This window comes from Megalops cyprinoides, chromosome 23 (genome assembly GCF_013368585.1).
Source record: "Megalops cyprinoides isolate fMegCyp1 chromosome 23, fMegCyp1.pri, whole genome shotgun sequence".
NCBI classification, from domain to species: Eukaryota; Metazoa; Chordata; class Actinopteri; order Elopiformes; family Megalopidae; genus Megalops; species Megalops cyprinoides.
Window position 1 is genome coordinate 14,882,662 of NC_050605.1, and position 15,015 is coordinate 14,897,676.

Sequence of the window (15,015 nt, forward strand, 5' to 3'; positions counted from 1 at the left end):
CACACACGTCAGCGCCAGCTGCTGCGCTGTGAACAGGGCAGGCAGAGAACTTTTGGTTTTGGCTTTTGATCAATTTGCATAATGAACAAGCGTGCGGATTTAAATTATGATCACCATTAGAATCTGATTCCGTTTTACTTGATTGCATCTAATGTGGAACCTCCCTGCCATTGTACACTTTAGTGTACAATGGCAGGGAGCTACAACAAAAGAAATGGATTTGAATTTATAATAAATGGTCTTTGATCTCTTTGTTATAATGAAAAACATCTATACCAAATATGTCATTAAATTTATATCATTAAATTATTACATTTGCTAACACATTAGAAGCATTTAAAAGGAGCCATCTGCGACGGTTAGTCGTCGTAAGCAGGTTGAGGACCATTCAAACCATTATTTTTAAGGTAAATTCTCTGCCAGTTTTATCTGGATCTCAGCAGTCACAACTGACAATGTGTTGCACATATCCTTTTAATGTGTCCATCTCATTGTAGCAGGGGCAGGGAAGCATTCATTCCAACCACAATGGTGCCTTCTCTGTAACTCTGAGTGGCAAATTTAAGCAATAATGACTTTTTCTATTCTTGCACAATACTTCTCGTTAATTTCAGTCGCAGAGGAAGTCAACACGGTGTGGGTCACACGGCTGGGTGTTATTTTATACAAGCACCACACCAGTTAATAATGCCACCACACAAAACAACAACTCCAAACAAGTTGAGAGGTGAGAGGTCACAGGTCACAGTTAAATCTACCCATGTGCAGGGCATGCAACTCCGTAGTCACTGTTTTGAGGTACTGTAAAAGTAAGCTGTGTTCCTCAAACAGGAGGACAGTGGGTTCAGTTGTTGGATAAACATCACAGGTGGTTTGCTTGTGCCAAGGTCAAGCCCAGTATTGCATTACTGTTTGGTTCGGAACAATGTTTTTTTGCAGTTATTTTTGTGATTCAGATCAGGAATCCTCTGCATGTGTTGTCAGAATGTGGGGGCTTCTGGCACTTGTTAAATAAACGTCCATGTTTTTTTTTTTTTTTTTTACCAGTCTGAAGGTCTTCAGCCCCTGAAGAAACAGGACACTGCTGTTTTCAGTCTCTCTCTCTCTCTCTCTGTCTCTCTCTCTCTCTCTCTCTCTCTCTCTCTCTGGTATCCCCCTTTGCTGCCCTGTACTTCTGTCTCCATTATTACTCTTTTCTCTCCATTTGCCTCTCCTTTCCCTCCCCTTCTTCTTGTCTCTCTCTTCTTCATACTACTTTCTCTCCTCCTCTGTGCTGCTCTCTCTTGCGCTTCCCTCCTCTCTCTCCCGCCATCCCTGTCTCTCGACCCCTCTCTCCTTCTCTCCGTCACTCCTTCCCTCTCTCCCCCTCCCTATCCCCATGCTCCCTGTCAGGGATGCGGACAGATCCAGTGCAGCACATGAGCCTGTCTCTGTATCTCTCTACTTTCGTCTGCATTCCCCTGCCGCTATATGCACTGTATGAAGCATGCTGAAGCCCCCGGGTCCCAGAGACCTGCGCAGTGCGAAGAAGCCATTTTTAGCCAACAAGCTCTCTGCATCCTCTCAATATGCTCCTCTCCACATTAGTCCCTAATTCTTTGGCCAGCCCAGAAACTATTCCTCAAGACACTAAAGATACCATCATCTACCATAATTCAAATAAAATATGAACACATGAAACAGTATCTGAGGCAGAAGCGGCAAAGTAATGTTGCACATGTGGTGGTTAGAGCATTGATGGTGGACATTTTGTATATGCGACAAGTATGAATTTATTGTCGATAGGAAGCAGAGCCAGAGACGTAACATAAGAATATAATTGTTTTTATGCGGATAGGTGATGAGATGTTTATGTTGATGAGAATTTAAGCATATAGTGTTGGTTACAGAAGCTCAGGGTAATATATGCTAATTTGTTTTAGTTTTAGGTTTTCAAGGGAAATAACATCAATAGCCTAATCTGATCTGGTGAGGGTTTATGAGGGATCTCCAGCAATAAGGCCCTATTTGGTCTGGTTTGATTTCAGCTTGAAACAGACGTGCGGTTTTAAAGCCTGGCTAGGTCTGGGTAGGCAGCGCTGGTCATGCAGTGCCACCATCTGTCCATGGGGGTACTCAAGATGTGAGTCAAACACACAGCTGTCCCTTTGGTTGGAAATTCATAAATGATGGAAGACGGATGTGAAGACACCTTCAAGGATGCACCTATACAAAGTACAGTTTAAATGAAAGTCATGACACATTATAATACAACTGTAACAGATTATGAGTGTGTTGTAGTGCATAGTGAGCAAAGTCTTAAGCTCTCTTCACTTCTCTTTCTTGGTCATGACCACCCACATATCATGTTATAACACACCGTAGTAATGTTTCCTTACACTGTACTTTTGAGTAATCTTTTGATTCTGAACCGTCATCAGCTGAATCCACAGGGAAAGCACATTTTTGAAAACTGAAGCAAGTGCTAATCTGCCCCCGTCCCACAATCTTGGGATGTAATGTTTCCATAGTGATATTTTTCATCTTTGCACATGACTGCTCGTTGAAAGAACATCAACATGGAACAGCCCAGCTAGCATATTATGTTTTGGCAATGTCTCTGCAACATTCCAGCTATGTTCTCATGTTGCTACAAAGTCAAAGTAAAATGTGAAAATTGTTTGTGACAGAGGGGATTACTATCGTTGATTTATCATGGGACCAGCTGACTTTCACAGATGTGTTCTCATAATATTTGGATAGAAGTTAATTATCCTTTAATGGGGCTTGGAGACTCATGACAAACCTAAAGCACAGACCCACAAATCCACACTTCAGTAATATCAAAAACAGCCATTACTCCCCTTGCTGCCTTTACCTAAGTATGTTCTCACCTCATATGATGAGTCCAAATGGGAGGTGTTTTCCAATGAAAGCTTCAACAACCGTGTTTTGTGTTTCATAAACACATTAATACATACACAGTAGAAAGCTTACTGTTCTTCTCTTTCCTGCTAACGTGACTGACCTGGTCCCCATGGCAACAGGTGAGTAGGCACATGCGGCTCTCGCCCGCTTGCCTCTTTGCATCCCGGAGAAAGGGGTCTTGGCAGGAGGTGTGGAAACTCGCAAACTCACAGCGTGTGCGCCAGCGGGCGAGGTCCTGCCGGTTGCCGCAGAGGGGCGTTTGTTTGGGTGAGGGGCGGGGTCTCACTGTGTGTGGCGGGAGCCACTGGTACGTGTTCCCAGGCCGCCTCCCTCCTCAGCGCCTGTATTCTGTTTCAAAACAAGTGCTCTCTCTGCCCCCCCCCCGCCCGCAAAAATGGAAAGAGCCGGAGAACCACGGGGCCACCTGGATGGACAGAGCGGTACGGTGGAGGGAATGGGCGGAGCCGGTAAACACGTGCTGGAAACCCTGAGTTTGGTGTTACTGCACCACGAAGTAACCACGTTCAGCATGGCCAGAAAATACTTGAGAAAGGATATTTGCAGCGAAAATTTACCAAAACCTACTTCCCCAAAAAGAAATAAAATTTTCCTCAGCGTGGAATGAATCAATAAAGAATGGTTAAAACAATTATTGCTGTGTGTATTGATACACCGATCATCACTGTGTCCCCAGATTTTGACTCCTGCTGTAGCACTGGCGCGCACCAAGTGAGTATGTCTGATTATGTAATGTCCATTTTGCTAACATTCATCTGTGTGTGAATCACCTCTTGTGTGAATGTGTGTGGGCAGAGACAGGATGTGTAGTGGGCCAAAAGCACTCTTCAGTTCCAGAGATGAGCTTCTGGTGCTAAACTGGCCATGGTGCTACAGTCATTGTTGAATGAACAGGACCAGATGGAGCTTGGCAGGAAAAAAGAAAATAGCACATTTTCATGAATTACATAAAAAAATTATCCCCCGTTGAGAATTTGAATAATTTCAGCACCTCATTCATCAGCTCAAATTATTGAACAAAATACTGCTAAGGAAGGATCTTAAGGTTAAAGGTTTGAGTCCCATGTTGGACATTGCCATCTTATCCTTAATCACATCATTTGATTAGCAGATGTTCCTATCCAGGGTATCTACCATTTCTTATCATTTTCACAAAGCTATCCATTTATACAGCTGGATATTCACTGAAGAAATGCAGGTTACACACCTTTCCTAAAAGTACAATAGCAGTACCCCACTTGGAAATTAAACTAGCAACCTTTGGATAAATAGCCCTGATCCTTTCTGCTGCACTACACTGCTGCTCAATCAGGTCTTTTAAGCTGAATTGCTCCAGTAAATATCAGACTCTAGGGAAAGGGATAGTATGTAAAATTGTGAACTGTGTAATACGTAAGGGTGCATGCTGATCAAATAAAATAATGTAACAGGAACTGGTCCCTTGAAATGAAGTGAAAAGTCAACTTCATCACTTGGCATCATTTGGCATTTAATTTTGTATATCCCCGCCTTTCATTGGAGAGCAACTATTTCTAAAAGAGTCTTCATCTGAAAGGGGATGAAATGCTTCACATACCAAGTGAGGGTAAACATGAAGCAGGCATGTGGAAATAATAATAAAATATCCCTTACACAGTAGAGTGCTGGAGATAGACGCTCAGCCTTGTTTTTCTTTCTCCTTGATTGGGCCTGTGTGCACAGAATGGCCGCCCAACTGCACCATCTGTGCAGAGCATGACAGAAGCCCAGATATTCCTCTATGAATTGCCCTCCATCAAAACATCCAATTGATCAATTGGATGGTTGATGTATTGGTGGATTGACTAGTTGATTGGCTGGGTGAAAGCATGTGTGGCTCAGGTGCCCAGTGCACCCTATCAGGATCACACATTGTTTCCCACCTCAGCAACCGCTTTTAGACAGAACAGGTCTATGGAGAGGAAGAAAGGGAATATGCCGCATCTTATTAGTACAGGGAACTCATTCGCACTTCAGGTGCAGTTATATCTGTCACAGTTGTCAGTTTGGTCTCTGAAAAAAAAAAAAAACAAGTTTTATCATGCCAGCAGGGAAATAGTCCCATGGAAGAGACTTCTGTGTCCATAAATGCTAATGCTTATGGACACAGGTGTTTAGGTCAGTCACCCCATTTACCTACAGCAGTTTCTTTCTGGTTGTATTTTTGACCACTGATAAATTTGGCTCCAGTTTCACCACCTCGTGGGGACTGAGGGCCAGAGCACAGACTATTTCTCTGGGGCTTTACCCAAGGCCATTGTTTGGTGACGACTTTCCCAATTTTACCACTATGTGCGTATTAAGAAGCAAAACAGCGATGGTCACAAATGGTGCCCCTACTCTTGGTGTATAAGGAATGGGAAGGTTTATCACATAAAAGAAATTGATGCAAGGTTGACCTCTGTTGGACAAAAACAGAAGTGCACCTTCCTCATTTTTCCACTGACGAGCATCAGCTGTATTTGCTACAGCATTATGCATGACTATGCACTCTATATACATACATGACTACATACTACTATGCACTATGTTACTGCAGAGTCTCCATTCATATCTTATTATGTCTCCGTCTCACTTTCCCTGTTTTAAGTTCTGTAGTTTTTACTGCCTGTTAATTCAGGACTGCCACAATCTCCTTTTTATATGCAGGACAAGATATTAAATACATCTATTCTAAAATTACAACAGAGTTGAAGTAACATTACTTGGTGTTGCCTTTGATTTTTTTCTTTACATGGGCTTATATTATGTATAATAGTTTTTCATCCACAAACTTGTTTTCGCCTGTTGGGTTTCTCTCTGGTCCTGTAGATGTAAACACATTCAGATGATCCACGGGGACATTCATAGTGGAATGAGAGGCATGCAGATGAATGGGAACGGGTCGCTGTAGAGACGGGAGGGAGAGGGGTCTCGCCGATCTCGCTCCAGAGGGCTGATATACGCCCCAAACTGCTGACCCATCACACCCGGGTCCCGCTGACCCAGCAGCGGTGCTTTATCCTGGAGAATGGTAGTGCAGAGTCATCAGGTTCTATCGCTCTCTCTCTCTCTCTCTCTCTCTGTCCCCCCCTCTCTCTACCCCCCTTCTCTGTCTAGCCCTCTTTTAATCTCTTTCTGTGTATCCCTCCTTTCTCCTCAAGCTCTCTCAGTTTAATTAAATTAAATTGGCTTTCCTGGCAAGTACCTATGATGCCAAAGCATATCCTGCAATAAAGAATGGAATCAGTACAAAAAACACAGTCTTTAAAAAACACATTAATTGTCTATGTTAAAACTAGAAGGGGAGACTTTATCCATTTCAGTCTGGTGATGGCAGCATTTGTAGCAAAAGCAAATGTTGTCCGGTTATTTTCAGCAAAGCTTGGCTTGTTGTCCAGTGACACCTAGAGATTCTCTGCATCTTAGGAGGCAGACTCCATAGTGTTGTCCATCTAAACCCCCCACCCCTTAGATTTAGGCATAATTGTCCATTGTGAGTGTCTTTGCTACAGGTTGTGTCCCTGATTTGCTATGCTTCGATAATGCTTTAAATGGCAAACGAGCTAAAAGCTCTTTTCTGCAAGCGTTCTTCTGCATATTGTAGATTCTTCTACATATATTGTATTGTAACTTACTGACCCTCCTCCTGAAAGCTGTGTCTCTTGCCACTCATAACTAAATCTTTATCTTTCAAATTCAGGTCATCTTGTGCATTATACATGCTGGCATCCTTGGCACCTACATTGTAATTTAATTTAAATTTAATTTTAATCTTTTATAATATCAAACAATGACTATAAATTGTATTTGTTGCTCTGTGTTGCCTTGGTCAAAAAGTGGGTTCAATCCATGCAAAAGAGTTGCGCCTGTGTCCTTGTTTTAAGTGCTAGTGCATGTCTCTTCACTGGGTGGGAGTTCCAGCACCCCTCCATTAGATTTAGGTCAAATTACATGTTTCCAAAACCATGAGCCTCGCACAAGCGCATGCATGCTCACGCACACACATGGTTTATGTATGACAGCATACTCTCCTATGTAATAGTGGACGGATGTTTGTGAATGGATGATGGTGATGTGAGAATGCAGTACTGCACCAGTGGTGGAAAGGTACTCCTAAACTTCTGACACTGTGGCCTAACCAAAGCAAACTTCCTGGGACTATCGCCTCTCCCTCACGCAAGGTGTCATGCTTCTAGCCAGAACAAACTGAAGAAAGGTTGTATTAGGGACAGGACATCTTCCGGCATGCCTTCCTTGACGTCATGCAATTAAAGATATCACTTCCGTCTTTACCAATGAGATGCCAGCTACGGATCACATTTAAAACAGCATTAGAATAAATACAGATTTGGAGAGAAGGTAGTTGTTTTAAGCTTATAGCACCACCAAGTGGTCAGTTCTGCAAATTACTTATTTTTCTCCCAATCATACTCTTCAATATTTTCATTGATTTCATGTGTGTGATATGTATATTAGCACTACAAATATGTTTACTACAAATATGTTTATTTTATTTTATTTTATTAAGCGCAGTAGATCAAAGGTAAACTGATTGCACTTGAATTTATAAATTGTAATGACAGAAATGTTGGTCTAAAAGACAGCAGCCAGGTTGATATGTACAGACATCAACACAGAGAAGGACCTACTACACTTACACACACAGAGTAAGAAGGAAAGTAGACAAGCTTCTTTCAGGAGTGCTGGATGAATATTGTGGTGGTCATGTATAAAACTCTCACTGAGTTCACTTTCATACTGTTGATAACTGACCTTAAAAGCCCAATCTACACACCCATATGAGTGACTGGGCCATTAAGCGTTAAAGCATTGGAGTGCATTATCATATTCAATACTGAAATTTTATTCAAAAATTGAGTTCCATGGGTTAAATTTAAAATCACACATGAAAACCAACATTTACATCCATTAAGGTAGGCATCCATTACAAAAACAGGCTTCTTCAGGTAAAAAGCTGGTCCGAAAAGTGCAGTTAATTTAATATATACAGCAAGTGCCATGTAATCCAAAACACGAGATGGTCTCCAAAAGCCTTTGGATGCAGTGGTCGTTGTCTCACAGGTGTGTCTCGAAAGGTGCTACAGGTCCTCGTGAGTTGGAGGATCTGTTGGTTTGGAGTCCGTATCTTCCTGATTTTCCTCTGGTGACAGAAAGATGAACATGGTCAACATTCTTGGTTTGCTTAAATTGGCCAAATTCTGATCAAAATTGAGGTTTACTCCATAGATATGCATATTCTACCACCTTGCTTCTCCTTAAAAGAATGTTCTGTTCTGCTGTTGTGCAATTTCCCTTCCTTATCCATAAACACCTATCTCTTTTTTTCTACCTTGCACTTATTGGCTATTTGCCCAGTCATTCCTGGCTGATTCTTGGGATGAAAAAGCTAAACTGAAAGAAAAAAAAAGCTTTACAAAATAAAAAATGCACTCTAAGATGGCATCTCTGCAATAATTGGCATGTCAAATAAAAAGAAATGTTAGGTCCTATTTATATATGTTTTACATATATTTGTTTAGGTTAAATCAACACGTCACCATGGTTGTGAAAGTGAGCACTGGAAAAACGCAAAATTAACCACAGTCCTACCCAACTTACTAACTAGCCAATTTATTTCAGATATATTACTGTGACCAGGGAGTAGTCTAGTTGCCACAGCCCATTATCGGACACTCCAGATACTGTTTGTTCACAGACAGCAGTTCAAATGAGGTGCTACAAAGATCCACCAATGTTTATATTGTAAGGATCTGTCAATCCACAACCAGACATTGGTGTCTACTCTCAGCCCATTCACATCAGAATGATCAACGCCTAAATATGCCGAAAGCTCCACTGGGGTGCAGCAGAGGGCCATTTGGTCACCTGGCTCCTGCTCTGGTTCTGGTTCTGGCTCTGGCTCCGGCTCCGGTTCTGGCGTGGGGACACAGACGCCATCCTGCTCCTCGAACCCGCTGGCGCAGTAGCACTTGTAGCTGCCCTTGGTGTTGACACACTCGCGATGCTCCCCTGGGCATGCCGGATCTGCCAGCTCACACTCGTCGATGTCTGACCGGAAAAGCCAGCAGTCAGCAGATTTAAAAACACTTCAGCTATCGATAACTACACCCAATACTTACGTTACTCATATTTCAGTCTTTACAGTTTCTAAATGCACCTTTATAGAATTGTCATGAAAGTCAATCCTCTCACAGTCAAAACGTATTACTCTCCATACCTGAAGTGTCATATTATTACTGATAACACAGTGCACTCCAACTGAAAGATTCACATCTCTCCAAGATAATCTGGTTTTCATAAGCAGCTGATTCTTACAAGTGGAATTACAAATTAATGGATAAAATGTTTATTACAATGTTAATGTTTTAAGCATACTTATTTATCTGAAAAATAAGCTTGGCTATGTATTTGAACATGGAACAAAACTAGCTGAATGCACAGCATTTTCAATAACTTTTCATTAAAATAAATAAAAAATAATTATAGCTCACGTTAATTATTTAATTAATTAAGCATTCTGCTTATTCACCCTGGTTTCAGTTTGTAACAATTCTAAATTGAAGTCCGGTGGCTGTGATGGCCAATTTATGACCTCAGTTACCTTCTCTTCCTCCAAACACAATATCACACTACCAGCACAGCCAGTGGTTTTTTTATCCAGTTATGCAAGGTATTCTGCGGATATTCTGAACACATTAATCTAGGGAAGTGTGAGAAATTAAATAAATTGCTCTAGTATGTCTTAGTATGCCTTTCTGTATGTGGTAATTCTGACTGCCAATGTGTATAAACCCTTTCATTATCCATAGGCACATTAATGACAGACAGATGTTTAAGGAACGCAGACATCAAATTATCAATTCAGTGGCTTATCACTTCCTGTGAAATGTGACACAAGATTGTGAAAGCAAACACAAGCACATTAAACTGCGTACAGGCGGTGCAGTCTCCGGATTACGCTAGACTCTCTTACCAATGCAGGTGCCCTCCTCATCCTTGTAGCCATCTGCGCAGGCGAGGCAGTGCTCGGGCCCCGCCCCGCTGCACCCGTTACACACCTTGTCACAGGCTGAGTGGGACCAAGGGCGTAGGCAAGGCACAGCAGCAGCAGGCAGGCGTGCAGATACAGACAGACAGGAAGGTGTCAAAGGTCAGCTGACAGTTTAATAAGTTTGGGTCTGCATTCTACAATATTATAGTCCCTTAACCTGAAATCAGAAATTTAAGCCAATCATTTTCCCCGTGGTTGCCATCTGAAATCAGGTGATGGTAAAATTAACAAATTAAACTGTATTTGCAGAACAAAAAGGCAATTTTCTCAAATGCATTTTTAAAAGTTAAGGAAAAAACATAATGCTGTAGACTTATATCTTATAACATTATGTTTACTGACCCTTCATACATTTGACACGGACTGGATTCAAGCCTTAATTTACAAACAAGCACAACGTGTAGACAAGTAACAGGACAATATAATAACATTAACAATACATGAAAAAGAGACAGGCAATGGAAACTAAGCGTTATCTCATAAGTGGGACTAATAAAACAAAGTAAACACATTAATCTCTCTGTAGAAAGCATACATCGCGACTGACCTTTGAAGTTCACAATGCAGTAATAAGACTTATCATGACCATTGTGTGACTGTTTGGTTAACATTTTTCCACAAGTACCTTATACAGTTTTTTTCCCCCCATAAGTGCTGTTCGACATATTCATGGTGTTCCAGACAGTAGAGAAACTATTCAAACTCTACTGGGTGTTTATTCATCTGTCTCCCTTTTAACAGTCAGCACAACTATCTAATCTCTGCGAAAACCAAACTCATTGGTTACCCATGTCCCCTCTAATGACATATGGGATCTAGTATACTGTACCTTTACAGGAATATGAGCCATCTGTGTTCAGACAATACTGGTTCTCTTTGCAAGGTGGTGATTCCTTTGAGCATTCATCCACGTCTTTATATGTGAGAAACAAGGAAAAAAAAATTATAAAGTCTGTATGATGTATTACTATTATTGCTGTTATTACTTATGACCACGCAAAGCACTTCCTCACCAGCACACGCCCCCTCCTCATTCTCCTCCCACCCAGGTTTGCACTCATCGCAGTCCTCATTGGTTGGTCCCATACAGGTCTTACAGGAGGCATGGCATTCTGCAGGTGGCACAGACAACCTCAGATCAGGTCAGGTCAGGGGTAGAATGCTGGTGCACTATACCTCGCTCCTGCCCTGGAGTTACCTTTACAGAGAGAGAAGGTGTCATTCCTCTCCTCGTTAAAGTACCCGTCGATACAGTCCAGACAAAACTCCCCCTTGTATCCATGGTGACAGCTGCACTTTCCGTGGCCTGCCCTGGTTCCATCGCCATCGCATGCGCCGTTGCCATGGCAAGGTCTCTCGGAACCTCCTATACATGCTGTGGAAATGAAGACCGGACAAAGGGAACAAAATTTTAGACAATTTCACCAAATCCATCATCTGCTGCAACTGGGTTTATAGGCTAAACTGTGTTTACCATTGCAGTCAGGGCCGAAGGTTCCTTTGGGACAGCACACTTTGATGGTGTCGATGCAGAACCATTTGAAAAGGTCAGGGTGCTTTGTTTTTCTGGAAGAAAGACACAACTGAAACAGTGTTAAATTCTGTCTTTTGTCCCGTCTTTACAACCTATATGGAGAGGTATGTATGTGGTTCTGCAAACGATAAACAAACTCTTTAATATTTGTACTAGGCGTACAGCCTTACGCCTTTGTGTAATGGAAAGTGTGACATAATCATAAGCTCACCTCTTGAACCACCAGGTCTCCAAATGCTCCTCATGTTCTTCTACCATGTGATTGCACTCAAAGCTGCTGCTGTCACACAGGCCCTCTACAATCTCCATCAGGCGAATCTCACTGACCAGAAGAACAGAAAAGAACAGAATAGAATACCTTTACTGTCCACAAGTGGTAACATTTTTGGCTTCAAGACTTCCAATACCAACAGTACCAAAAACAACAACATTAAGACATTTGTTTAAAAAACTGATTAAAAGCATTATACACCATTCTGATCTGTCAAACTCCATACAACTGTGTAACTCCATACAACTGTTGTAACCGATGTAAGTCGTTCTGGATAAAGAGCATCTGTAAATGCCAGTAATGTAATGTAATGTAATGATCAAACCACTGACACTTAAAATACTCCAACGCAGTATCACAGTGAAGAAACAAGGGGAAACACACATAACTCTCTCTGCCAGTTCAGGCATTACAAACATTGGGATTTCATTTGACAACAATACATACAAAAATTGCTGAATTCATTAAATTAATTTAATACCATTGCTAGAGAAAAATGTTTCCAATATAGCATATAATGATCCCCATTTAAAGCACCTATGTGGAAGCAGATGTGGCAGCATGAGTGGAGTCACTCCTGAAGATGAACCAAAGGTATCTCACCCATATCTGCTGTGCAACAGCTTTTGGATTTAAAGGAAGACTGTCTTATTGTGTCAAAGCATATATTAAAAATTCAAACACCTTTGGTGATTGAATTTCAGGAGAGGATACACTCATTAAAACCCACAGCTCAATGCAGGTAAAAGAAGGATGGTGAAATTGTTGAGGATCGATAAGGATTCTTCCTTTACCCTGAAATGCAACAGCTATGCTATGACTGAAGATGGCTTTATCTGTAAATATTACAGGTAGCCATGACTTAACATCTGCATCCATTCAAGACACTACTTTGGATTGGGCACTTTTACAATGAATTCAATTGTAATTCTGTACCAATTCTGAGAAATCTTTCAATTGTATACTGGATTGTTGGAAGTGACAAAGAAATACAAGATTTACAAAAAACAACCTTTGGGAGCTGCTGGGAGGGAGCTCTCACCTGGTCTCATACTTTGACAGTTTCCTCTCCTCCCACGCGGTGTTTCCTCCACCAAAGTTCTGCTTTGCGGTTCTCTCGAACCCCTGATCAGAGAGATGGACCAGTAAGGAGTAATAGCTTGACAATACAATGATAATGCAAACGCATACGGCATCCGCTACAGAATACTAACACATGACCGACAACAGTTTCAGATAACCTCCTTAATCTCCTACAAGAACAAAGTATTACCCGTGAAATACAACCTGTGCCTCTAGTAAGCGTGGGTATCATTTTAAAAAAAGTATGCCATCTTCATAATTAAAATTGTTTTCTGTAGCCTTTTGGCACCGTCAGTCAAACGAACACCACTATGAAAGTAACTACAGATACGAAGACAAACTCTAAATTAACCCCAGATCTAATTAGACAGAAGGTGCCTATTTAGTTAGCTAGTTAACTACCACACGTGCAGCTAACGTGTATTAGTTAACCAGCTAACTTGCTTTCTTTGGGCCCAGCTACCTAAGTACAGAAAGAAATTAAATGGAAGTGACCTTACCTTGTTAAAGTTGTCTGTGATCTGTCTGCAGGTTGAACAAGAATCTTTCAGATCTTTTGCATCTATGTAGGCAGTGTGGAAAATAAAGTTTGTAGCCCAAAATGATACCACAAATACAACGGACAGCATTTTAGCAGCTAAAGAGCTAGCTAACAAGCTAGCTAGCTAATCTCATTCAAAAGCATACCAAAAACCCGCTAGCTATACAAAATGCGCTTTCCAGCTGGATTACTGTCAAATACTGCCCAGCGCATCAGATTGATTTCTAACTGTCAAAGCTGTCGGTGCAATAAATATGAAGCTTAGTTCCGTCCATGCAAAGCTTTACAAATTCATACAATATTTACATCCCGGCTTTTCAAAAAAAAAATTGCACATTTAGATTTCCGCGTCAGCCTTTCGCTACAATTGTGGCTTATCCTGATTGGCCAACATCCTCCATCAGTCACATAACAATCCAATGAAATGTCGCCACGCGCGGGACAACGGACTGCACACACGTGTAAAACTTTAAGGTCATAGTATCGGAGTGCTTGTACTGAACAAACTGCGCAGTATTTGCGCACATTCCTCGATCAGTATAACAGTTAGATAGGCTGCCATAGGCTACTAGTAGCAGTGAAAATTAATCCAGATGAATAACACATAAATTACATACTATTGCGTTTAATATGAGGACAAACGCATCCGACCATAATGCGTTAGAGATATTAAAGCAACTGGACCCATACAAAAACTATAGTGGAGCTTACGTATTTTAGGGCGAAATGCTGCGCAAATTCACCGATCCTTTGCCAGCTTGATGTAGTCTCCTAACCGTACCCAAGCCACATAATGTACAGATCAGTGAATCTGCGCAGAATCTGTGCATCGAGACACAGTAAACACAATGGGTGGTTAGTGCATCAGAATTACGTGGCAGTCCTACAGATCCTCAGACTTTTATATTATCTGAATCAGTTCCGCGCGTATTCACCGAGACTGCCATTCGTTGAACAGGATAATTAATTGTTACATAATTAATTAAATATATTGAGCATCTTTTGTTGCCACGTATGTCTCATTTTTTTTTTTTTTTTTTTTTGCGCTGGTTCTTCCATTGATTTGAAGTTGACCAAAAATATAGCCAACAAAAAACCTATTCCATCACCACTAAAAATTGTCTCAAGGTAAACATTTTTAAACTTCCACCAACATTTGTGGCTAATATACCTAAAGTTAACGGCAGATCTGCCAGAATTTGTTAAACTGATCAATGTCACGTTCAAAGCCAAATATGTAAACGACCTTGGGGGTGTATAGTCTTGTTCCCATAACAATTTATATCTTATTTAAATAGGCAGTTTTCCTTTTAGGACAAAGTCAACTTTCACCACACAAATTCATTGTGCTAAACTGGAATTGTGACTTACTCCTATCTATTGGGCTACAACTGCAACTCACACAACGCTTGCTGAACAAAAATGGAATTAAACCAAATCACACTCAAAGATCTTGGCTTCTACTCCAACTTGCATAGCCTAAGATGGAAACTACTGTGGGCACCCTCCCCCTCTTATGCTGTGTATGTTCTACCTACGTCAGTCCCTTAAACACATGACAGCCCACTATTTAGCCCAGCCAAAACACA

General features: G+C 41.3%; 1 protein-coding gene across 1 annotated transcript; it reads right to left on the reverse strand.

The window, feature by feature from the left end:
• Positions 1-7,535: 7,535 nt before the first annotated feature.
• Positions 7,536-13,707, reverse strand: LOC118770472 (cysteine-rich with EGF-like domain protein 2). The gene is made up of 10 exons (XM_036518156.1): positions 13,386-13,707; positions 12,845-12,927; positions 11,743-11,853; positions 11,472-11,563; positions 11,196-11,372; positions 11,011-11,109; positions 10,827-10,910; positions 9,920-10,015; positions 8,812-8,994; positions 7,536-8,086 (listed from the first exon to the last, which is right to left on the reverse strand). The coding sequence occupies exons 1-10, from the start codon at positions 13,512-13,514 to the stop codon at positions 8,025-8,027; spliced, it is 1,116 nt and encodes a 371-aa protein (XP_036374049.1). The 5' UTR covers positions 13,515-13,707; the 3' UTR covers positions 7,536-8,024.
• Positions 13,708-15,015: the final 1,308 nt, after the last annotated feature.